The following is a 26,625-nucleotide window of genomic DNA, read 5'->3' on the forward strand; positions in this document are numbered from 1 at the left end:
CATTAATGAGCTTCCCATGGCTGAACTTTCCATCTCTTTCCCACCACAGGTACTTTTATGTCACAGAATAAACAGTTGTAACCTCTGTTGGAAATAGTTCATCTTCTAACGACTCAAAAAAACCATAGTGTTTTTATTTTTGGGCTGTCATGTCATTCTGTCCTCTCTGTCAGAGTTAGAGATCAGACCATCCACACACAAAGGGTCTTGGAGGACACTTGGTATAAAAATGTGTGAGTCTGAAATGGTAGGGGTCCCCCACTTCCGGAGCCAGCTTCCCAGTGAGCTCAAGCAGCACATGGTCATTTACACATTCATACAGAGGCTCAAAGCAGTTTATACCCAACCCAATGCAACTTAAAAGCAGGGAGACAGGACAGAATTCGAAAGACAAAAATCTAGCATTACAAGAGCAAGAAAGAACAATTTCAGTCTCTCTAAAGCACACAGCGGACTCTTCTAGAAAGTCTGAAGAAACATTGGTATCTGGCTCTTACAGACCAGATTTCTGACTTCCTTGGCAGACCTCAACATCTGGAATCTTAAGTGTTCCCATGTAATTCTAATACCCTTAGACGTCTGAGGACCATGCCCTAAGGCAGACCAATGCATTGATAGTCAAACTTCAGCGTATTTTAGATTGACCAGCCAAAGCCAAAACTCAGAGCAACCGTTCTTTCCAACCAGAAAGTCAATTTTTTTGGCGGGGGGTGGTGAGACCAGAGAAGGGATTCATTCATGTTGGCACATTCTGGACACATTCGAAATCCAAGACCCTCTCTTCACCTCCACTCTGGAGTGAGTATTTCTAGGAAGTGATGATCATACCACACTGATCAGCGATAAATGCTGCCACACACTGCTTGCTTCGGCACCAGGATCAATCTGAGAAATGCATCATGGGTAATTCCGTCACTGTGCAAATGCCACCACACAGTGTGTACTCCACTATGTCAGCTTTTATGCCCCTGTGTGTTATACCCTTAGGGACCATGGTTAGATACACGGGTGCACTTTGTGCCCCCTTGTAGCATGCAGCACATGGCTATGTTTCTGATTACACTGTTCAAGAGACTTGGACATTTTATAGACATCATTTTTCTAACCAAGGGCCTGGGGCTGGTGAGTTTGGCCTGGTGGTTAAGAGAACTTGTTGCTCTTGCAGAGGACTTGGGTTCAAGTCCCAGCACCTTCATAGTGGCTCATCTATGATCCGATACCCTCTTCTGACCGCCTCAGGCACCAGGCACACACACATATACATACATAAAGTACCTGTATATGATGCAGTAAACATTCATACATATAAAATAAATATAAAAAATTTAAGCCGATGATTTGTTTCTGACATTTCCGTCCATTTGAACCTTTTATATTCCCCGTGCCTTGAGCAATACATACTTTTTATCACTTAGAAAAAATTTCCCCTCTTTCCCTAGTATAAATTACAGCTTTTCACAGTAATTATTACTGCTTAGCTGGCATTCAACTTACAGGATAAAAATATATTCTTTTGGCTGACTTAACGATTGTGTACACAAGTTGTCCTCAAACCCTCTCTGAATTTTGGCTCAAAGCAACTATGGTGTTCTGAGGGTGGAATGTGGTTTCAAGTCATGCCAAGTCTTGCATAAGCGATAATTGATATTTTTACTAGCCGCAACTTTGTAGTTGATAATGGGTTATTAAAACAGGAAAGAGACCCTGCCCACAAAATCTCATCAGAGATAGAAAAGGTGTTTCAGACAAAAAGCCTCCCAGGGTTGATACAGGGAGGTCCCAGTAGGCCCCCCAGTCCTCCAAATGAGCCACTTCTAGAGTCAAAACATTGCAGAAGCACCCGTGTTGCTGCACCTCTGCCTGCCAAGCCCCCCTCACCCTGAGCTTCATGGCACCGGCCACCATGGCCCTCGGCTCCACTTGGGCACTGTTGTGGGGATGTGGTCCAAGCACACTGTACCATCTCTATCCTTTTTCTTTGCTCAAAACAACCTTGATGCTGGTCTTGTTCTAAATGTCTGTCAGTGTGGATTAGCAGAGGAGTTCTTACTACGTCTTGACAACCCTGGCAAGCAGACACTCGCTTCTCTGAAGGAATGGCCTCTTGCTCTTATCTCTGGCCACCTCTCTTCATTCACAAGGTCAAAAGGTCTGCCTTCCGCTCCAGGTAAAAAGTCAGTGAGGTTTCACTGACTAGAGGGGAAGGAACTACAGGTCAACAGATGCTATCCCTGCCCCCCACACCTCCACCCCCGCTCCATTTTGAGATTGTCAGGGGAAGGGTAAATTCTTTGAGAAAATAAAAACGATGCTTCAACCACTCAGGCAAACTGAGGACAGATCAGTGCTGACTGGCGGGGACCCATGAGAAAATGAGTGACAGAGACTCTAAGCTTAGGCATGACATTAGGAGAGTCAGCCACCTCTAAATGCTGGTTGCTGTGTTGCTTGGTTCTGGGTCCTGTGGAATCAGGAGCCTCAGGCTTAGCTGCCTTCGCGTCACATCAGTGCTGACTTCAGCTTGTGAGTGACACTGGTCTGTGTGAACGGTGCCTCTGGAACATGCACTGTGGCAGAGGAGACTGCCCTTTGCTTCCCCTCTCCTTCACCTTCCATTCCTAAGGCAGATTTGCTCCAGGCAATGTCACAGGCAATATAAACATCTCATTTTTGGCAGGCAAAGCTTTTCTCCTTCAGGACACATGAGGTTATGCAATAGATTGACCCAGGAACCCCAAAAGATAACACAACCACCTGCCAGACTGCAGCCTGACTTGTGATTTGCTTTGGAGACCCTGCTGTCAGTCCAAGAGGCCAAACAGAACCAATGGAGTCACACAAGGATGGGCCTCTGTTGGAATGTCTTCCTTGTGCCGTCTTCCTGACGTCTTGGTTTTATGTTAGAATACGAGATCAGCTCATTTACAGCAAACGTTTACTTGGGCTCACCATTCTGGAAACCAAGAAGTCCAAGATAGGGAGGATTCCACTTGTTAGTGTTCCAGCATCTTCCACTCAGGGTGGAAGTAGCTAGAAATTGGTGCATGAAAGTACAACAAAGGAAGTCACACATGGCCTGAGTGACCCATTCCTTGAGAAGAGCATTAATACCCACCCCATGAGGCAAACACCTCCTGTCAGACCATATTCAAACCACAGCCCAAAGTGCGGTCCTCAAGGCCAGCACATCGCATTCCCTAAGAGCTGTGTTGATTGACATGTGTCCACGGCTGCCTTGAGCCCATGCTTGCTTCCTTCTCCCACGACAGACATGCCCTAGGTTTCAGATGTTATTATGGTATCATAACTGCAGCACAGACACCTACATCCAGAAGGCACTTCAGGGAGAAGGGAGAGAAATGCGAAACCAAAAAGACCACAATTAGAAAGGCCTTCCAATATTCACTGCCCACTCCTCCCAACCTACCTCGGCAAAAGTAGCATCCTAGTCAGAAGGATGAACACTGGCGACAGCAGTGCCCCACTCTGGGCCCTCAAATCTCTCTTCCCACTTCTTATGGGAAAAGTCAAGGAGGCCTTGGGCAATGAACCAGAAACCCATGCCAATCTAGGCTCCTGTCCAAGGAAAACTGAGTGCCCCTGCGTGAGGATGAGAAGACTCTGTACCCTCTACCCTTCCAGGATCATTCACTGGGGGCCAGTCCATACCGGGAAGTTCAGACCGTAGCAGTGAATGGGGAATGGCCATTACTACTGATGGTTAGATATGATGGCGAGGGTTAGGTGCGTCACCAGCAGGGGCACAGAGCAAAGGTTCTGTAAGTCTTGCTGTCACTGGGAGGGCAGGATAACAATGATCATGACAGCCACTCACACCAAAGAGCACAGAACCGTGAGTGCATGTGGCTGCATGTGGAGTCACCTAATGAGTTCTGAAAAGACACAGATGCCCACCTCCTACCTGTGCAAATCACTAGTTAGTATGAGATGTGGTCTGGATTGTCCCTCGTGACAATTATCCATTTCCTTTAAACAAAATCTTAAATTTAAAATATTTTTAAAAGTTAAAAATAAGAACACATTTTCTTATTGACTCCGCCTTCCCTAGTAACAACATCTTGCATGAGTGCAGTATAATGAAGATCTGAAGTTTGAAATCAGCACAGCCCCTAGAACCTACTCTGTCTTTCCAGTAAGTCATGCACTCTGTTGGGTGCCTGGCTCTAGCTGAATACAATTTGAACACACATATCCATAGGTAATCACCATCGCAATCAAAAAGCTTAAGTGTGCTATCACCAACAGACTTCCCTTTTGTGGGCTTTCCCTCTCCCTCAGCCCGTAAGCCTTAACACTGCCAATCCCTTCTCTCTCACTCTACAATTACGCAACTGTATAGCTGTTACATGAATGGAATCATGTACTGTACGTTCTTCCGGGTGGGAGCTTTTTCATTCAGCCTAATTTGAGGTTCACTTAAGTAGCTCTGTGTGTCTAGAATTCATGCACTTTTAATTGCTAGGAGTAGTTCAGGAAATGAAAAACCACAGTTGAACTGTCTACCCATCTGAGGATTCGGTAGTTTTAGTCTGAGGGGATTTATGAAGACAACTGCTTCAACGTGCACATGCAAGTTTCTAGGTGAAGGTGTTGTCGGTTCTCTGGGGTGAATGCACAGGAGTGCAAACACCAGGACATTTGGTAAGTTTGAGACCGGGTCTCCTGTATTCCAGATTGGCCCTGAACTAGCTATGCAGCTGAAGACGGCTTTGAACTCCTGACCTTCCTGTTTCTTCCCCCTAGGAGCTTGGGAAGCTTTAGTTTTAAAAGAAGTCCCCAAACTGTTTTGTAGAGGAGCTCTCCTCTTTCAGTTTCACCAACGATGTGAGAGTGACTCGCTTTTCTGCAGCCTGGCCAGCACTTGATGTCACTCTCCTTAGTGTGGCCTTCTAGCAGTGTGTGGTGAAGACACACCGTGGTCTGAGTGTGCATCTCCCCATGAACGATGCTGAAATCCTTCAAGCATTTATCCTCTACCCACGAGCCCTTGTCTGTGACTTGCCTGTTGGTGCCTTCTGCATCATGTTCTTGGGGTTGTTTACAGTTTACTGAAATTTATTTGTAACCGAAACATGTAGGCCTTCCTGCAACCTGTCTTTAAATACCATGAAGAGAGCCTTTCACACAGCAAAGCTGTCTGTCGACGCTGGTGCTTCCAGCACTTGCCTTTGCTTGGATGGCGTTCTGGGAAAGCCAAAGGACACTTCGCCCAGCCACAGTTTCCAGATTTCCCTCCTGTGCCGTGTTTTCTGGAACTTTAATATTTTTGTACTGAAGTTCATAATTCATTCTGAGGTCAGTTTGGGGGGAAAGCGTGACGCGTAGGTCAAGGTTCTCTCAGAATCAGGAGTGTGCCTGTGCCCTTCTAGTCTTCATTTTCTCAGGCGGTGTTGGCTGTTCTAGGGCCCATGGTTTTCCTTGAGAGTTTCAGAATCACTTCGTTTAAATCTGCTAAAACTGTGCTATCATTTTAATAAGAGCAGCACTGACCCTGCAAATCATCTCGGGGCATCCTTACTAAGTTAACACTTCCGTCTCAGGACACGGTGTGTCTCCTCAGCAATGTAAGTCTTCTCTGGTGGATTTATCAGCTTGGGGTTTTCACCACACAAATCCCGTATACGTCTGCGTGCTTTTTATTCAGCGTAGAGAGGTTAAGTCTTTCCCACTCAGTGCAGTAATTTGCTGTGATTATTCAGTTGCTATGATTGTTCAGTTGCTGTTCTTAGAGAGCGGAGGACCTTCCCTCTGATCCCCAAGTGGAATAGGTTGTTACCGTGCACAGAAGACAACAGAAGTTAGATATATTAACAGATGAATTTTCAACACTGATTGATATGGATTTCCCTCGTTAGGCTATTAACACAGTATGCAAGTAGATGAACTGACATCAAACCAACTTTGTATACCTGAAATGAACTTCGTTGGCCATGGCTTTGCATTTTAAATTCACGTATTTATTCACTCACCCACTCATTTACTCATTCTCCCTCACACACACACACATACACACCACTGAAACTGGATTTCCCAAAACTCTCTTGAGAGACATTGAGCTATACTTTTGTATATTTTGGTATCAGAGTAATACTGGCTTCCTACATCTACTTGGGAAATGTTTCTTCCTTTTCTCCTTACTGTAAGACACAATATAAAATTGATAATTATTCTCTGAGTATTTGGTAAACACTTTCAGTGAAATCACATTGGCCTGGAGATATCTGTCTAGTGTTAGTTCATATTTTTTGGGGATTTGCTTTTGTTTTTAAACTGATGCCTGAAAACTGTACAGGGGCCAGAGAGATGGCTGGGTGCATAAAGCATGAGGCTGGATGCTGGGGCATCGCCTATAATCCCAGCACTCCTACCCTGAGATGGAAGATGGAGACAGGAGACCCAGCCAAAGGCTCACAGGGTCTCCGCCTGGAAGAAGCTCTACAGCAAGAGAGAGAAGAGGAATCCTACCTCAGCCGTGTGAAAGGCGAGAACTGACTCCTAAAAGTTGTCCTCTGACCTCATGTGCATTGTGTCACATGCGTGCCCATGCCACTCACATGTACACATACAACAAATAATGTTAAAAATAAGTTCAGATTTAAAACGAACACATTAAAGGGGTAACTGGATAGTTTGGTGTATTCATTGTATATTGTTTAGACTACCATGCTAAACACATCTATAACTACAAATTCAAAGAAATTTAAACATTATTTTGAGAAACACACACAGATATACTGAAATATGACCAAACCCACATACTTTATCCTCTTCCTAACCCCACTTCTCCTGTTGTGTCACACGTACAATGCCATGTCTTTAGCTTTTGCAGTGGGCTGCAGTCAATGTACAGATGCCTATCTGATCCCAGTGTGCAGATCAGGAGACTGAGTATTCAGCTCTCAGTGGGGCTTCTGAATTAACCCCTAACACGCCAACACTTGGGAGCAGTCATAGCAGAGGACGAAAACAGCATCCAAGAGGCAGGGGACTCTGGCGCATGCTGTGAAGTGACATCTTCTGGGCATGACATGGTTACCCTGCTCATGAACTCACAGCTGCTCTGTGACTTGCACAAGACCTGCGTAAGGTTAAGCCAGTCAAACCAAGCAGAGGTAGAATCTGTGCTTTGTTATATAAGCTTTGTGATGCCCCAGGCCATGCCTGATGCTGGGAATATGTCTCCTCTCTTTAGCTTTGTCAATCTTCCTGCAGCCTTAGCAATTTCGTTGACTTATTTTGGAGAACGTTCTTTTTATTAGCTCCCTCTATCCTTTTCCTGTTTTCAACACTGCTGATCTCTACTCCGTACTGTTACCGACATTGTATGTTTCCATCCTTCAGTTTCTTGAGGTAAGAACTTTGACTACCAATGAGTGAATGTCTTCCTTTTCCAATTAAGCACCTAGTGCTCTAAACTTCCCTTTAGCCTGTGCTGGCTACACGCTACACCTCTCATGAATTGTGCTTTCATTTTGGCTTTAAGTTTGTGCACATACACATGTGTTCACAGTTGGTTATACAGGTCGCACATGCATGTGGAGGCCAGAGATCAAGCTAATCTTGTATAGAATTCCTCCAGTATTATGTATCCTTTAAAAATTTATTTATTTTTACTCTTATTTTGTTTGCTTGCTGGTTTTTGACAAACACTGGTCTGGAGCTAGCTGCCTGAGTGGTCTACACTTACTGGACAGGGGAGAAGGCCCCAGAGGTGTTCGTCTCCACCTGCTGAGCACAGAGCTGGTCACTATGCCTGGCCTTTTAAAACAATGTTTGCTATAGGGGTCCAACCCGAGTGCTTATGCTTGCAAAGAAAAAAAGCCAACCTGCCATCTGAATTATCTTCTCAGGCCCCGATTCTGCTTTCGACTCCAATCAATTTTTTCGTTAAATAACATATTTCTAAATAATTTCTAAGTATCTGGAGACTTTTCTCTTGTTTTGTTAATGATACGTGGTTTAATCCCATTATATCATAGAATATGTTTTGCATGGTCCCAACTCCTAAGACTTCTGGCTTGTTGTATGCTCAAGAGGGAAGTTTAGAGCACTGGGTGCTTAATTGGAAAAGAAAGACATTCACTCATTGGTAGTCAAAGTTCTTACCTCAACTTATCTAGCTGAGAAGTTCCACAGCACCTTGGAGAAAGCAAACATTTTGCAATGGACTTCTGTTCAGTTTCCTTTAGACCTTGGAAGTTCTTAAACCATAGGCTGTGATCCCATGTGGTGCCGCAGAGCAGAATGGGGGGCAGGAAACATGGCAACAGCAAGAGTTTTATGAACACAAAGCAATCAAAATTTAATTCAAAAATCAATCACATAGCAAGTTGGAGGTGTTGCCCGCAGGAGGTACCCTGCTGTGTCACATGACTTCATTGCTCGGTGCCCAGCATATCCCTTCCCTTCCTGCAGTGCTAAAGATGACTCGAGACGCCTCAGTGCAGACTCCACATGTGGTATACGATCATCTGCAGGGCCTTTCCATCTATAACGGTTTCTGCTCTTCTAGGAACACAGTGCTTTAAGCACAGAAAACTAAGATCTGTAACAGTTTCTCACCAACCTTTCTTAGCGTTTTAGCATCTTACCATGGTAGAACGTCTGAGTTACTCACTTGAATTTCAAATAAAAAAAATTAAATGGATTTTGGTTCAGGATTGTATCCTGTGACTTTGCCTGGAGACAAACGAACAAACATCTCTTTACCCTCGCTGGGCCACCAATGGTGGACCACAGAACTGATTCTTCCCAAGTCTAGCTAAGTCAACTAATTCTTTTGGGGGGGGAGGAGGTGTTAGGAGGCTGTTACTTGCAGGAGCGTGGGTGAGGGGTGTTTAAAGATCCATGGAACACAAAGTCAGCAGCGACTTGGAGAGGCTACCTGGAGTGGGCGATGACCTTGCTGTTTCCCTGGAGTGCCCTGCACAACTCCATGGGGCAGTCTCTTCCCCAGAACCACTCACTACTGCACACACGCCGCACACACACTTGGGAAAGGCCTCCCAAGTCTTCTCACTTTTGCTCCTCTCTGCATCTTACAAGGTTCCCGAGCTGCTGGGCCTTCTCAGTTTTATCTTCTTTGAGTCTCAAGGCTGCCTCCTCCCTCCAGAAGAAAATGTTTCAATTTAAAAAATAAGGTTACCTGACAGGTTAAGACAGAATTTCCAACAATGGCCCCCACACATATGTCTGTTGTTTTATACAGGGGCTTATACAAAGCAGCGTTCCCAGCATCGATGACTGCAAAATCAAAACATCAGTCAACTCCGAAAAAGTTTTATGCTTCGCGATATCAAATATCCAAACAAAACCTGGTTATTCTCGTAAAAGTAAACAAGCACATTCGTTTCATTACTACGTAAATGCCTCTTTATCTTTAACAAATGGTAAAATTACACATGTCTATCAAAAATTATTTTAAGGAAAATTTATGATTTATTTATCCTAAATGCTTGAGTTGTATATTTTATCTGCCTGTATACCAGAAGTTATGTAAAACGTTCTCGGATAAAATGGCGCCACAAGCTTGAGCATCCCTGCTTTAGACAGCATACAGAGTATCCAGTGCCTTCAACTTCCTATGCATGCCTTTCCACTTACACCGGAGTAACTTAGGCCTGTGGTTTTCTGTTTCCTTTCTTTGGTTATTGCCATCCTGTGAGTAAGGTTTTCACTTTACCACTCTGAGTGAGTAGTGCAACTTCTCTTTAGTCTATCTTACTCTCTCTACTATCCTCTTCCCAACCTTTGGTCCTGCTGGGGATGAGCCTAGGCCTCAGTATGTGTTAGCTAAGTGCTTGCCCAGTAAGCGACAATCCCAGTTCCAGCCTCCTCATTTTACAAATAGTGCCTTATTCTCATGCATGTTCACATGTGTATGTTATGTCTGATGTGTGTGTGTGTGTGTGTGTGTGCGTGCACGTGCGTGCGTGCGTGCGTGCATGCATGCGTGCTCAGATGATGTTATAGCTTTTGTTTGACTATAAAAGGAAGCTGAGGGGCTAGGAAGCTGGCTTGGGTGATACAGTGGTTGCCATGTAAGCAAGAGGACCTGAGCCTGAATCTTTAGCTTGCACACCAAAAGCCAGGTGTCATGGAGCCCAAGCACCTGCAATCTTCTTGCTCAGGATGTGGAGACAGGAGCTTGCTACCCACTCACAGTGAACCACTGAGCTCCAGGTTCAAGGAGAGATTCTGTCTTTTAAAGTGAGTGGGAGAAGGTCCTAGCAGCCTCTAGTGTGCCAAGTGCTGGTGTCCCTGCACCTCTCCAAAACTAAGTTCTAGTTCTTTCTTCTCTCATTTCCCTTCATGGCGCATGTCCAACCAAAGCCCTTAAACCAGACCGTGCTGAGTGCAGGCTTCTCCATGTTTAACTTTGGAAAGTTGAGCAGAACAACCCTTTCTTTTCCATTTCTGGAGAGAAGGCTATGTCAACACAACCCAAGACTGCACTGTCTTCACATAGCCCCTCTGATACAATATGGCAAATCAGTTTTGACCCAAATACATTGGCAGTGGCGGCCTGTAGGGTTAAAGAGATGAATTGGGGCTCTATGGAAAGGGATCCATTAGCAGTATATATCTGTGGAGAACAGCAAGAAAGGGTAAAGAGATATGTGTGCTGGCATCAAGCACACCACAAGTCAAGCTTCTGCCATCCTGTACATCTAGTTAGTCTAAGGCTTCTTTTAAATGTCTCCTGTTGAGCTGTAAAGCCTATGGTCAACATCTGGTCTTCAATACTCACAAAGGTCTTGAACCCTGACTGGGTTTCTTACAAGAGGTCCTTAGACTCCATTTTCCTCTCTATAAAATGAACGCTACTGTCTTGAAAGCATCGGGATGAAAATAAACCACTGTCAGACATTACTGCACTGTGGCACTTTTCCTGGTGGTCGTTTAATATTGGCCAAGATCCTGAGTCATCAGAAGCCATTGGTTGGCCCTTTTATCTATTACCTCACTTTTAAATGGACCAGATATATCTTGCAACCTCAGGCTGCATGGAAACCAGTAAGACTCACTGGGCAATCAAGGCCATGGGGGCCATGCCTGGAAATAAAGGCAGGTGAAGCACAATGTATTAAGTCATTGTATTACGGCTAGCTAGCTCTTCAAAGAACGATATACCCTTTGCATTTATAACCCTTTTAAAGTTTACAAGTTTAAAAATATGACTGCTTTGGGCTTGGTCCAGGCCAGGACTTCTGAGCACTCTTTCTACTTTGGTAACCCACCCTTTGGGCTTTCTTTCCTGAGCTCCATTTCATAAGGAAATAGATTTCTTAACACCTTTGTGTGACTTTCTGTAGGCACAAGGCCCACTGAAAAGGAACATCCCAGCAGTTACAGGCTCAGCCTCCAAAAGGCAGCCCAGCCTCTCAGGGAGGAAGATTCAATTCACGTTGTAGCCAGAGGTCTTGAACTTCGGGGCTGACTGTCAACCCTCAGATTCTAGACATTTCTATACAGCATTTGGAGGTTACACTAGTGTTTTATAGAATAGGTGGAATACCTGAGGAGATAAAATGATGCCCTAGGACAATTAAAAAGGCTGACTTGCTCTCTGTAGACATTAACTGACAGGAGGGTCTATGGACTGACTTTGGGGATAGGAAGATGTCACTGTCCGAGGAGAATTCCATGACTCAGGCTTCAGCTTCTGCCTCCAAACTAAAATTAACTGAGTGCGTGACCGAAGCAGAACAAGAGAGTGGCTCTGGCATTTCCAGCCCTGGCCAAGACACTGCAGTCCAGTGTCACTGCTCTGGGGACTCTGAGGACTTGTCCTCACATTTCAGTCCCTGTTGCAGACAATTTTGCTTTCTTCCATTTCCTATATGGGAAGCCCCCATTTCACAGGCAACGCAAAGAAAGTCTGACGGGCAAGCTTGTTTCTAAACCAGTCAACCAAAATTCAAGACTTCAAAATCAGAGTTCAGCCAGAAAAATACACTGGATTTCATGATATATCGGGCTAAATGTTTAAAGCACATGGGGACTTCAAGAGGTACAGGCAGTAAGCAATGACGGTCCACCATATCTATTAAGATATGGTCTCCAAGCTTCGTGGGAAATCATGGAAACCTAGCGCCAAACTTTGCAAGTCTTTGAGATCTCTGGAAGCAAGAAAGATTCCAAAAGAGGGCAAGAAAGGAATTCTGGGGCTGGGGACATGGCCCAACTGAGTGCTTCCAGAGGGACAGAATTTGTTCCCAGTGCCAACCAGTGACTCATAACTACCTGCAGCTCCAGTTCCAGAGGATGTGGTCTCCCTGGCCACCTTCACACACATGGCAAACATTCACATGGACATGCATGCATGCACTCATACATACATGCATAATACATACACACACACACACACACACATAAAAATAAAACAAACATCTGGGCAGTGGTAGCCTGTGACTTTTAATCATGACACTCTCTGAATTCAAGGCCAGCCTCGTTTACAGTGAGAGTTCAGAAGAGCCAGGGCCACACAGAAAAACCCTATCTCAAAATATAAAAAACCAAACCAAAGCAATGCAAAAGCCCCCACCCTCTACTACTAGAAAAGAAGGAGGGGGCCTTTCCCCTCCTTCAGCTTCCCCTCCTTTCAACTTCATCAGGTTATAGTCATGGGCTATATAAAGGTATTCGATCAGGGACACTCCACAGAGACTACAGTAGCCACAGATGATTATAATGGGGGCTTCTGAAGATACTGTAGTCATTCTACCTTCACAGTGAGGGAGCCTACGTTACCTGTCAAATGAGAGCACAGGACCCACACACAAAGTCGACAACTATGTTACTCATTTCTATCTGTGCCACACTGTATCTGTTATCTTACAAGGAAACAGTAAAACTGCATACCATACCATGTGGCAGCACTACATGAAGAAACCATGCAGGGCGACTGCCGGTGTTGTCTGGACATCTAGACATGAGATAAATGTCAGCAAGCTCCATGAGGGTCACACCATGATGCCAAATGATGCCTCTTCCGGAATGCATCACTGTCATTAAGCGATATATATCACTCCTTATTAAGTGATATATCACAGCCATATAAATTCCTGGGGTTCCAACATGCAGCTAGAACTGAGTGTGCCCTGAGATGACCCTAGGTAGAACAGGCTATCCCTTTCGTGTGCTTTAACTGTCATTTCCACATGCACATGGGCCACCCTGTGGGCCTAAGTTCCTAGCTCTCTCCCAGGTGCCAGGATGGCACCGATCCTCAAACCACATCAGAGAGCAAAGCCACAGAGGACATTCACAGTGTCTGAACAGTGCCAAAGTCAGGGCCTTCCTCGAGCTCCTTTGCCAGATTCTGAGCTGGACATAAGACAGATGAGGTCATGATGACAATTGAGAAAGAGAGGGGCTCATCCAGTGGGGATCAGGAGAGGATGGGCATTTAGGGGAGCTTGTTCTGCTGAGTGAGCTGGACCCCTGCCCCTGGAACTCAGAGGCCTCTTTCTAGCATAGGACCCTTCAGGTGAAGAGACATTTTTGATGCCCTTGGATGATTAGAGAGCAAGTGTCTCAAAGCGAGTGTTTCCTTTCTTGTAGAACCCCCAAATACCAATAACTGTAGGCCTGCTACGGGTCAGTTATAAGACTATTGATCATTGCTTTTGTCTGAAGGAGTAATGTTGGTGAAAGCCCTTATGGTCATCAAGTGGATGTTTTATCCTTTGGTCCCCAGAGTATCTGAAGTTGCCTCCAGCACGGGTCCTATGGGATTGTCACATCCTGGATGTGGAAACACCGGGACCAAGAGTGATGTCCAAGAGTGATGTAACTTCTGAAGACCACCATGATTTCTCTTCCTTGTTCCCCTTGACAATTCATATGGTTGTCAGCTGGGAAAGTCACACCAAGGCACAGAAGAAGGTTCGAGCACCCAGGGTCACACGTCCCAGGACCACAGGGCTCTGCTTCTGTCTTGCCTCCCAGCCCTGGCCTCATTAGGGATCTTGGTATTTCCCAACTTGGTTCAAAACTATCAACCCACGTCCTTGGCATCCCCTCTTGTCCTTACGGGTCAAAGAAGGACACAATCTGCTTCACATAAGCCCTCTCTTAGCACCTCAGGAGTGTGGCTATGTGGAATGAGATGGAATCTTGAGGCTTAATGATTCCAATGACATGAAGAAAATGATAGCCTCCCTCCTGTATATACACCCACTTAGTGCTATTTTTCCCAAAAGACCACTTTTAGATTCACATGCTGGTTCCTGGCAACTTCTCTGTCCTGCTGGGGTGTCAGCAACCAAGTGTGTGAATGCACAGCTCTCTCCAGAACCCAGGGCCCTTCACCTGGGACTTTCTGTCACATGATCACATCACCAGCTACACACAAGGTGCAAATATGCCCTATGTGCACCAGACAGAAAAGGCTAAAAGGGTCATTTCTTGGTGCCCAGGATGCTGGCAAGATTCCTGAGGCCTCACCACCTGCAGGCAGCTGTGGGTATTTGGTTTAAAATTTTCCACTAGCGGTAAGCATTTGATACATGAGGACTTCAGTTGGGAGAAAGGGCCCAACGCCTTTGACAGATAGGTTACACCTATTCCACAGATTCTAAAAGGCTAGCCATGTGGGAGGGTGACCTTCTAAGTTAGTGTTTCTCACCCTTCCTGAATCTGTGAGTCTTTAATACAGTTCCTCATGTTGTGGTGACCCCCCAACCATAAAATTATTTCATTGCTACTTCATAACTGTAACTTTGCTACTGTTATGAATCACAGTGTAAATATTGGACATTCAGAATATCTGATATATGTGACTCCAAGGGGTTTGCGACCCAAAGGTTGAGAAGTGCTGTTTTATATAAAGACAAGTGGATATCTAATGGCAAGGGTAGAGATTTTACAGGGCTGTAGCCCCCTTCCTGTCCCTGTGTGGAAAGCACATTGTGCTGCAGCCCCAGGCTCAGGCCCAAGTCTCCACTTAACCACTTGTAGCTGTGGGAAGGAAACAGCCTTGCCACCCAGAAGATGAGGCTAAGATGACTTCAGAAGTCCCTTCTGGTTCCAAGAAGCATGAGAAAAGCCACTTAGCTGAGGCTGCCAGGAGCCTCGGCAATCTAACGAGAAACCTGGATCTCATCTAACTCCTGGCAGGGTCTTCAGTGGAAGGGAGCTCTGAGGGGACTTCAGTTGGGGCGCTTCAGCCAAACTCAACTGTCCTCCCATCCGTGCACACCGCCATCTTGGATGACTTCGTTTTGGGCATGGCGATCCAGCGAATAATTAAACACACGTCACTCTGGGGGTAAAGACTGGGTACCAATACAGAGGCGCTCACGGCCTTATCACAGAACTGACGCCCTGGGGCAGAGGCGCCTCTGCGCAGCCGCGTTTTCTACCGTAGCGGATGACATCTATGTAATAGCTGCTGGTCCACAGGGCTCAGCATGCTCATAGGACTGCGCTGGCAGGCTTGACCGGAGCTCCCAGAGTAGCTTTCTAGGGGTTTGTTCCTCTGTCTGCAGCCAGATGTCAAGCCTGGATGAGCACACCGAGGAACGCCATGGTTAAGGTCCTTTCAAGGATGGGGCTCTGGGTTTCCCAGGGGTTTGAAGTGTCTTCTCCTCATATAGGCCTTTAAGTTGCAGCTGCATGCAGAAAGGGTTGTAGTGTCCCTGTAGTCCTGAGTGCTGGATGAGGAGGAATGGAGCTGGGGAGGGGTTGGGGTAGGGTGGGACAGGAAGGCTACTTATACAAATGTCCTTGATGCTCAGATCATAGCAGCAATCCGGCTCGAAGCCCCCATCATGAGAAGGATACAGGGACTCTTGAAGGAGCGGAGGAGGGGAAAGAAGATACGTGGGTGACGTTTCAGGGTCAGCTATGCTGAGAACCCTCTAGACGGTAGAGCGCTCTACCTCTGCGGGGATGCTATGGGAGTCAGGGCAGGATGGTTTATGTGGCAAGCTCTGAGATTTTAAGTAGCAAATTTTGAAAGATGGACGAGTACCATCAATGAAAATACAAAACAAGAAACGAGGTCAGCATGTCATGCATCCTTCTGAGTTTGAATAATAAAGCTACATCCAACAATAAAGGCTAGGCCCTGACTTTTGACTTTGATGGAGGAAGAGGGGAAGAGGAAGGAAATCATACTCCCAAATCTCTCTGAGACTCCCTCCTAGGGAAACCTAAGTCCTTGCAGGTAGCCACCACCGTGATGAACCTTTAGTAAGGAAGGACGGAGCAGTAGCTTCCCAGGGACTATGGAAGCTGACCCAGGGTATAGAGATGAGGTCACAGGACCAGTGAAAAACCTGACAGAAAACCCTATGCCACAACCAGAACTTAGACACCCTACCCTTGTTAGGAGAAGATTCCCCTTCTTGACTCTCAAGAAAGCCAGGCTCTGAGTGTACCAACTGTCCTAATTCTATCTAGAATAAAAAGCACCCCCACTTCCCACACATACAAGATATCTAAACTGTTATGACATTTCCAGAAAGTCTCTGTAATGCCCTCTTAAAAAGCCGGCCCATCTGACAGCGTGCTACACCCAGCACCTCCTAGGTCCAGAACCCAAGCCAGACACACTGCACAGGATGCTAGTAGGACACCTGCCAGCCCAGAACTGCCCTGTATCCCCTCAGCATTCCTCACATTGTACCAGCCAGTTCTTCCTTAATACAAATTACAGACGAGCTTCCACACCTCCCACATCTGGATTACGGTTTGCTTTCCTTCCTGTTCTGGGGCCAAGACAATTCCTTCTCATTTGAACTGTGTCGACTTCAGTTATGAGAACATTTCCCCACCCGCCTCTCCCCCCTCTTCTCCCCTCCGCTCCAGACATGCTTCCACCGACTTCCCCTCGCTGTGCATCCCAGGGATAGGATCCCTCATGTTTTGAGTAGCACAGCAGTCAAGAAGTCCTTGAGTACACAGACATGGTCAGCTGCATAGTCTCCTGACACCCGCTGTCCTCAGCTCACCTCTGTAATGTCACATTCTGGCAGGAAACACCCACAGTGAAGAGGCTCTGGTTCCGAGCTGCCACAAGAACTTCTAAAGCCATGGGTCCTGTTACATCTAGGTACCTGTGGTGGCCCTGGGTCTGTTCATGCTTCCCTACATTTCAGTCACCCCAGGCCAATGTTTGTAAAAGAAGGGAGATGGATTCAGGGTGTCGCATGGATCTGTGCCTTCAGGGGTGTACACATCTTTTGACTGTATCCACATGTAATACTTGAGTGCCTATGTGTGCTTCCGTGACAACTAGATGACCAAACAGAGCTCTGCATCAGTGCATGAGACACCACGCCACATTTCCACTGTCACGCCTCTGCCAGTCAGCCCCACTCTTTCCATCACAGGTTATTTTAGGCTCTGCACTGTACGTTTAACTAAGGTGGTCCTAGGAGGTGACAGTTGAAGCCTACAGCATGGCTCTCAGAAAAAAAGCATGCAAACTCAGAGTGACCAAGGAGACAGGGTCCAGGAGGGCAAAACAGCTTTCAGCACCATGGTGGCTCAATTTGGAAGGAATCTCAGGAGGATACAGATGTGGGAGCAAGATACAAAAGCAAGAATGTACTAGAAGGAGCATCAGTGGCTCCTGTGTGATGCTGTGTTTCCTATGGATTTCTCCTGGGATGAGAGAGTATCCCAGAGATCCTTGCTAAGACTTCTCCTCAGCACAGCTGACCTGTGGTAAAGCAGGGCCACTGATGTATGTACACACCCCAGGCACACTGATGTAGAGCACTGCTCAGATGTCTTCTAGGCCAGGGCCCAAGCTTGAATAAGGGCAGCCTTTATTGGGTGGGGGAAATCAAAGACCAGAGGATGTATAATTTTTGGAATAGGGAGAAACTTGCTCTCCGAAAAGGCAGAGAGATACAAAAGCAAAATAAAAACAACCAAACAAACAAATCCACAAACAAAACAAGGAATCAAACAAACAACCCAACAAGGACAAGGAGACGTTCATCCTGGGGGCCAGCAGCAAGAGGCCAGCTTCACCAGTGGCATTCATGTTACTGAGAGGACTTTCTGCAGTTCCCCTGGGCTGCACGGCATGCAGGGGACGGACTGGACACCAGGTAGACACTGATCACTGATGCAATCCAATTCAGTTGAGGCTTATCTAACGAAGCGCCCACATTCAACCAAGATTATTTTCTGTGGAAGGCAATCACAATTCCTACACATATATTGTATTCCTGAGTGGACATTCCCAAAATGGGCTTTTCATCTTCCCACCAGCCCATCTAAAGGGCTCTATCTTTAGACAATGCCTAAGACCACTCTGCCTTACCCATTGAAAGGCACCTCCCACCGAATTGCCTGTGTTCATACAAATACTGGCAGCATGAAGCAGATGCAACGGGTTTAAGAGAGATGAGAGATGAGAGATGAGAGATGAGAGATGAGAGAGAGAGAGAGAGAGAGAGAGAGAGAATTGGAGGTGATAATGGTGGGGCACACAGAGAAGATTTGGAGGGGTAGATTTCAACACATTATGTGCATGTATGGAATCCTCAGACAACAAAAAACTTAGTGCTATTTTCCCAACCTCTGGTTCTAAACAATATCTACCTCCCTAGACTCCCTCACTTTACAGATATGAAGCATGTAACACAGCACTCAGCCTAAAGTACATGGGCAGTAAATGAGTTCTGACTTGGCCTAAACATCATTATTATGTTAATGATTTGTGTCCTTTGTGAATTACTGACATTGCTGATGCCAGAATTGTCTAATTTACAGCTGAGGACACATGTGATTGCAAACTAAGTTTGAGCCTTTTATGGTACCATATAAATCAACTTTTGATTAGTTAAGATAAATCTGCTATGAACATAGTGGAGCACGTGTCTTTGTTGTATGTTGGAGAATCTTTTGGGTATATGCCCAGGAGTGATATAGCTGGGTCCTCAATGTCCAATTTTCTGAGGAAACTACAGACTGATTTCCAGAATGGTTGTACCAGTTTGCAATCCCACCAACAATGGAGGAGCGTTCCTCTTTCTCCACATCCTCGCCAGCATCTGCTGTCACCTGAGTTTTTGATCTTAGCCATTCTGACTGGGGTGAGGTGGAATCTCAGGTTTGTTTTGATTTGCATTTCCCTGATGACTAAGGATGTTGGACATTTCTTTAGGTGTTTCTCGGCCATTCGATATTCCTTAGCTGTGAATTCTTTGTTTAGTTCTGTACCCCATTTTTAATAGGGTTATTTGATTCTCTGGAGTCTAACTTCTTGAGTTCTTTGTATATTAGCCCTCTATTGGATGTAGGATTGGTAAAGATCTTTTCCCAGTCTGTTGGTTGCCATTTTGTCCTAATGACAGTGTCCATTGCCTTATAGAAGCTTTGTAATTTTATGAGGTCCCATTTGTCTATTGTTGATCTTAGAGTATATTTGGACTGAGAATGAGGTCCCCAATAGAGGAGGTAGAGAAAGGACTGAAGGAACTGAAGGGGTTTGCAATCCCATAAGAACAACAACAGTATCAACCAACCAGACTTCCCAGAGCTCCCAGGGACTAAACCACCAACCAGAGTACACATGGAGCAACCTACCCATGGCTCCAGCTGCATATGTAGCACAGGATGGCCTTGTCGGGGGTGGGCATCAATGGGAGGAGAGGCCCTTGGTCCTGTGAAGGCTTGATGCCCCAGTATAGGGAATGCCAGGGCTGGGAGGCAGGAGGGAGTGGGTGGGGAAGAAGCACTCTCATAAAAGCAGGGGGAGTGGGGATAGAGGGTTTCCAGAAGGGAAACCAGGAAAGGGGATAACATTGGAAATGTAAATAAAGAAAATAACCAATAAAAATTAAAACAATAACAACAGCAAAGACAAATCTCTGCTTGGCTGGAGGGGTGGCTCAGTGGTTAACACTACCTGCTACTCCACTAGAGGATCCAGGTTCGAGACCTAGAGTCCACCTGGCAGTTCACAACTGTCCACAACAATTCCAGTTCCAGGGGATTTGACACCCTCTTCTGACCTCCTTAGATACCAGTCAAGCATACAGGTGCATACACACACACACACACACACACACACACACACACACACACACACACGGGGGGGGTGCAAAACACTCGTAAACATAAAATAAAATATCTTTTTGAAAAAGATAAAACTACGCATATATACAAAGAGACCCCTGAGAAAGAATGAGAGGGGAGTGCACTTCCTGGATGCTGAAAAGAACCCTCAAATCTGCCCCCACTGAGCTTTTAGTGTTCTTAAAATCAAACAGAAGTCAAATCGCCAAGTCAGCTGGTTCACTGTTCAACAGATGAGAGTGTGTGGCTCACAGAGGAGGTGGATTTTCCACGTGCACTGTGACTGGAGGGTGGCTGCTCACAGGGGTTCTGACAGGAGGTTTGCTAGTAAGGAACGGAAGAGCCTGAGACCCAGGTGTAAAGACTCAAACCATTCACTGGAAGCCGCCCCTCATGGGTACCATGTCAGCAGGGCCTAGGGAATCCGTGTCCTAGGGACCCTCTCACATGAGTGAGAGGACACAGAGTTGGACTGCCTGCTCCATCCCAGAACACAGTCCGTGCTGGAGTTTTACATCTCTGAAGCAGTTTGGTCTGTGACTTTGCCGGGAGTATAGGTCTTCTCTTTTCTAAGGAGTCCACATGGCCCACCCCCAGCTTTCATCATTCTGAACTAGGGTGACCAGAGTAGACTCCAGAGACGGTTTATGTGGCTTGGCAGGTGGGGGTTGAGGTGAGGAGGGTGGTATTGCCAACAATGACGCCACTCACTCAGACAACAGACTTCCTTGGGAAAGCTGTAATCACTAGGCTAGGAGGAGGCCAAATGCTGGCAGGGTTTATTGGCTTTCATTCACAATAGTGTTTGTTTTTGTAGGTAATTAGAGTTTAGTAGCAAGCTATAAAGAATTCGTCAAGAAACTGTATACAGTCTATAGCTAACGGGTTCTGAAGTGTGCCTGTGTTTAGCCATTCCTCTCTGCAGACCTCCTGGGCTAAGCAGCCAGTGTTTGACCCAACAGGTTATCAGGAAGAAAAGGCCTCTGTGTTTTCATGCTTAAGAGGCAATGCCTTCATGCAGTGCATGTGTGTTCTGATGTGTGTGCAAACAGCACCTTTGTACAGACCATGGTGCTGGATGCTGCCCTAGGACACTGTAATTTATATACCAGTAGCTCAAATCATCTTTTTCTTTGTCAGCTTTTACTTATGTATATGTACATGTGCCTGTGTGAGTTTCTGTGCATCACATTCCTATAGGCATCCGCGGAGGCCAGCGGAAATCAGATCTCCTGTAACTGTAGTGATAGGTGGTTATGAGCAAGTAGAGGTGAGTGCTAGGAATTGACCCTAGGTCCTCTGCAAAGAACGATACATGCTTTTAACCACTGCCTCGTAGTTTATTGGCTTTGATTCTCCATAGTGTTTGTTTTTGTAGGTAACTAGAGTTCAGCAGCAGGCTACAAAGAATTCTCCAAGAAAATATATACAGACTATAACTGGAGGGTCCTTTCCCGCCACTACCCTCTCCCTGTCTGTGCGTGTGTGCACTCAGATAGCCCAGGTGTTGGTTATGGTCTCTTGTTCACTGCTGTGTACACTAGGCTAGTTGGCCTGTGAGCTTCTGGGATTCTGCTCTGGCTTTACCTGGGATCTTCCTTGAGTGGCAAGCACTCTTCTCTCACTGAGCCATGCCCGGTTCCGGCTCCTTCAGATAATCTTATTTGACTTGACTCTTCATAGATTTAAAACAAGCCAGAAGATCCTTGCTGTCCCTGCAAGTCCTGCCTTCTTACAGGGCTGACTCACTCCTAGGCACTGAGATAGCCCTGTCAGAGAGTGCCTGCCAAGACCATGGCGATCTATGCTCGCCCCTGCCCCTAGGGAGTCACTTGGGTACCGAGTTTTAACCACTGGAAAGCAGTGTTATAAATGCAATGAAAGATAAAAGAAAAAAAGGAAAAGGAAAAAAAAACCAGCGTGGGCCAAGTGTTGTCACTAACAGTCACGGAGCGACATGAGCATGAAGCAAGGGAGTACATCAGAGCTGAGCTCCGTTACAGCAAATCGATAAATACCATGCTCCTCATGCTCTACACACAACACCCTCTTTGTCTGTTCTTCCTCTTTATGCCCACATCATGGTATCCACCAAGTCCAGAGAAGCCAACTGCCAAACCTCCTACAAATGGCACCAGATAAACAGAACAAAAGAGAGAGAAAGGCCTGAGATACCACTATGGCTTCAGGGAAACAATTGCTTTCCAATTCTTTGTATATACTGGCTTTATTCTTACAACAACCGGCCATAACAGTTAAGGCCCCAGGAACCTTCCTGTGGAGGTCATTAGAAAAACTTTATGGCCATTTCCCCAGCACTCGATTTTCATTTATGTTCTATACAATCCAATATAAATTTTCCCACTGTTCTCTGTACTCAGGTTTCCTCAATTTAATTTTTTTAAGTTCTTACACAGTCATATCACAGTTTTCCCCTTCAGAGAAACATAAAGCAGACATCCTTTCTAGCAGAAAGGGTGAACTTTGAGGCCACGTTTGTAGAATAGACTGGCTATCTGCCCCTGAGACTTCCTGCGGGTGATTACAAGCCCCTAACATCCAGTTTCCTCCTCTGAAAACGGAGGCGGCTGCCCCACATTCTCCCAGAGGAGGCACCTTAGGGCTCTAGGGCGTTGAGGTTGTTTCGTTTTAAAGGACAGACTTTGCACGTGCAAAGGCAGTTGCTGCTGACTCTTCCAAACTGAGACACTGGGTTGTACATTCGGAAAGTGGGGCTTCTGAAGTGACTGAAAAGAAAACAGAAAGCGAGTCGTCCAAAGAGAGACCCAACGGTTCTGAACGCTGTGCTTAGAGTGAGCTAAAGGACTCTGCTGAGCTAGGAAAAGCAGCACAACCAAGACACCCAGGAAGACCTCACTTCCGGCTTCAAGAGTAAAAGAGATTCAGACGATCATTTTCACAATCAAGAGTGGGTCTGTGGGGTGGGCCTTCTTATTACAGAAACAGTGAAGGCACAAGTCACACGGGAAGTGTGTTTGGAGGAGAGGGAAGGGAGACAGAACATCGGAGTCCGGTACTTACTTGTGACCCAGCTCATGTGCGATGGTAAAGGCCAAATTGAGACCATTGTCTTCGGCGAGCACACACTTCCTCTTAGCACTGCACACGCCTCCTAAGTAAGCAATTCCTGCAGCAGAGACACAAAATACATCCTCTTCAGAACGGGGAGGCCCTGACCTCCAGGGAAGTCCATACAGTCAGAATCACGCACGATCTGGAAAGGGGCAAATGGGGACACGGCTGTCACCGGGCTGCTCCTGCGAGCCCGGGGCTCCCCTGAGCCTGGCTCATGAAGGTTGCTTTGTCTTCATCCGGTAACAATGGCGGTGACCAAAAACGTCTAGTAAGCCCTTGACACGGGTCAGTGGTGTGCTGTGCGGCTTCTCCAAAACATTTAACTCCATTCTCCTCACTGAGAATGGAGGCAGCCCAAACCAAGTTCGGAAGGGGAGGGGGCCTCCCAAGGTCCCCTGGTTTGGCATTCAGAGCTCAGAGTGGGACTAGGAAAGCAAGGTGAGCAGTAGCAAACGTTAAGGAGGGGGGTGTGTCTCTCACACTTACATGTCCTTGAGGAGGACATCCTCTTGTTTTGTACTTTTGCCTCCCCCTGGTCCTGACTCTCAGGGACAAAGGGAATAGAGGGCAAAGGTATTCGCAAGAGGCAGCCATTGCAGAGGGTCGGGGGTGTGTATCAGTAAGCCAAATGCTGGAGAAGGGCCTGGGTTTCCCTGAGAGAAGACTCACTGGTCAGGGCTGCGTGTGAACAACACGGTGGCTGAGGAGAACACGACTATTGTGCTCAGCCACGGAGCAGGGGAAGAAAGCCCCCCCTCAGCAGGCTGGCTCCAGGCTTCCTGCCCTCATATGTTAGCTCTGTTCCCAGGATATTTATCCTATGCTATCCAGTCACCTCAGGGTTTATGGCAGCCAGGTCTCTGGGCTCCTGCCCTCTGCCCAACCCTATCATTGTTGGCCATCCCTGTACAGACTGCCCTTCATGAAGGCCTTGGGAGGTCACATTGGGTCACACCGGAGCTACGCAGCAGAAGCCCAAAGTGACGGAGGAGGAGCCCACAGCTCTTTACTCTCAGGTTCAACAACTTGCTGTGATCACTTTAGGAAGGAGCGCCTGCGTACTACGATCAGCCTACCTGCTATAAGCTCCACCATGCTGGAGCTCAGGACTCCCTCACTAATTTTCCTGAACCAACTCAGGAAGGACAGAGTTGGCAGAGAATAGAGGACCATGTAGGGAGAACTATCCAATTAAAAATGGCCTCCCCCTCCCTACATAAAGTAACCTCGTCTCCTTAGCGTGAAGCCGGCTTGGGATATCGCTATGCTTCCCATGCATTTGATATTCAGGGTCGTATTTATCTTCCCCCTTCAGAACAAAACTGGAAATGGTGCCCGAGGACCCCATGAAAATGAAAACGAGGGCTTAGAGATAAAGCGCTTACTGAGCAATGTGGGGGCCTGGGTTTGGTCCTCAGCATCATAAAGGAAGACATTATCAAGATGGCCCGCACAGGCCATTCCTTCCTTCTGAGTCCCTTCCATGAGGCACAGAGGAGGCTGACACGCAGGCTTTGCAGAGAGATTCAGTTCTGGGGCTACCAGTGGGATGAGCAGCTGTACTGTACCGCAGGCCTATTTCTCTGCAAATGTGCAAGGGTTTTGGCCAAGAATTTGCAGAATTCAAATGCAGCAGCAGCAGCAGCAGCAGCAGCAGCAGCAGCAGCAGCAGCAGCAAAGAAAGAAATCAAATGCTATTTTGGTCTGAAAACTCATTCTATGCATGTGGACTTAACAATTTGGCACTGAACACAATAGGTTGAAAGAAAACAACATGCAAAGAGCAGGCAATCTGGCTGTCCGCTGCCTGCAAGAGCATCACTCCACTTCTGTTTTAAAAGGCTTTGTGGGTTGCTGCTGACAGTCTACCAGTAGGTAGATGGGATGCCGTTACTCAGTCCTGATGATGGTGTGTGCATGGGACACACACACACACACACACACACACACACACACACACACACACACTTCTGTGGCTGCCAACAAAGGTTCCAGTCATTCTGGGTCAATGAATCAATTCTAGGCAATCAGAAGCATACGTTCTAAGGCAGTCATGTGGTGAGACGGAAGAGAGGCATAATATGGCCAGATGTGCTGAGCTTGCTGTCCTGGGCATGCCTGCTGTGGGCTCTGTTGCTGAACCAGCAGACCGTAAATGCCACACAAATACTTTCCTGGGTCCCGGCATCCCTCTGCACTCTGAGCTGGCAGACTGGACTTCCCCTCTTAATAGGGTAGCATGCCGCGCTGTAAGCAGCGGCCAGCCAAGAGTCTTCCAATGACTGCACTTTAATTTTTCCAAGGCACAGATGCTTGGATTTAAATAATAAAAAAAAAAACCAACTAGAAAACAGCAGATCGGTTTATTTATAAGAATCCTCTTGCACAAGGGTGGGGTAAGGGCCACGGCGTCTAATGACTGATTGCAGTCATTACCAGCCTGGTGATAAAACCCAGAAAAAGAAAACACATAAAAGGAAACAACCCTTGATCACAAAACGCAAGAGCTGTGTGAGGTTATGAGCAAGGGCGTCGAAATGCTTCGAGTGGGTAAACAAAGACTGGAGAAAATCCCAGGTTGCCGAAAACGAAAACGTGCTGGGTAAATAAATGGTAATTAAGCCACGGCGCTTCTGTGGAAAACAGGGTCACCAGTGTTCAGTGCTGCGTGGGAAGAAATGACCACTTAGGGCAGGAGTGCTGGAGACCAGGGATGTCCTGCTCTAGCCTGCATCAAGTGTTTCCTAAATGCCTAGGGGTGGAGGTGACTGGGGTGGCATTTTGGGGAGGTGCCGAGGAGCCCAGGTGGGAGGTCTCTAGGTCTTTGGGGACACACTCCTGAAGGGGATAGTAGGGCCCAGTCTCCGTCTCCTTTTCCTCACCCTGGCCGTCTTGTGAGGCATTTCCTCCACTGTGCAACCCCAACCATTGCATCCAGCACTAGCACAAGGGGGGCTAAGAACAACAGGGCTGACGGACATCCACTGGAACCTCTACAGCCCTGACCAACATACACCTCACTTCTCTCAGGGACTCTCCCCAGCAGTACAAAGTAACACAAAACTTGACCACCCCAGGCTCTAGGAAGCACCAAACTGGAAGAGGCCACCCAAGTCCACGTTGGTGTTTGTCAGAAAACATGGAAAAACTACTTTTCTCTGCCTCGGTTTATTTAACCCCCCCAAAGACTGCAACATCTGCTCTCTTAACTTCCTGCTACGGAGTCCCTTTAGCTGCAATTCCCACCAGCAAGGTATCTTATGTCCCACCCTGGTGCTTCCAGTGGCTTCTGCTTTCGGGATTTAAAATTCTCCACATAAGAGATCGTAGCAGGACTCAAGGTCCTTGCATAGCACCTTTGGGACAAAAAGAAAGCAGGCAGTCGACTGCCATTTGCTGTCAGTGTTCCTCTGAGAACAAAGCTGCCTGACCCACACCTGTGAAGGAAGCCATTTTTTGGAA

At 46.7% G+C, this 26,625-nt stretch overlaps 1 protein-coding gene across 1 annotated transcript in view; it reads right to left on the reverse strand.

Annotated features, from left to right (window-relative positions):
- The window catches only part of Adamts17 (ADAM metallopeptidase with thrombospondin type 1 motif 17), a 315,106-nt gene that overhangs the window by 166,641 nt on the left and 121,840 nt on the right, over positions 1-26,625 (reverse strand). Inside the window, exon 8 of the mRNA XM_032893438.1 lies at positions 23,110-23,215. Within this exon, the coding sequence (XP_032749329.1) occupies positions 23,110-23,215 (106 nt within the window). The remainder of the gene's footprint in view (positions 1-23,109; positions 23,216-26,625) is intronic.

Source organism: Rattus rattus, chromosome 2, assembly GCF_011064425.1.
Source record: "Rattus rattus isolate New Zealand chromosome 2, Rrattus_CSIRO_v1, whole genome shotgun sequence".
In the NCBI taxonomy this organism is placed as follows: Eukaryota; Metazoa; Chordata; class Mammalia; order Rodentia; family Muridae; genus Rattus; species Rattus rattus.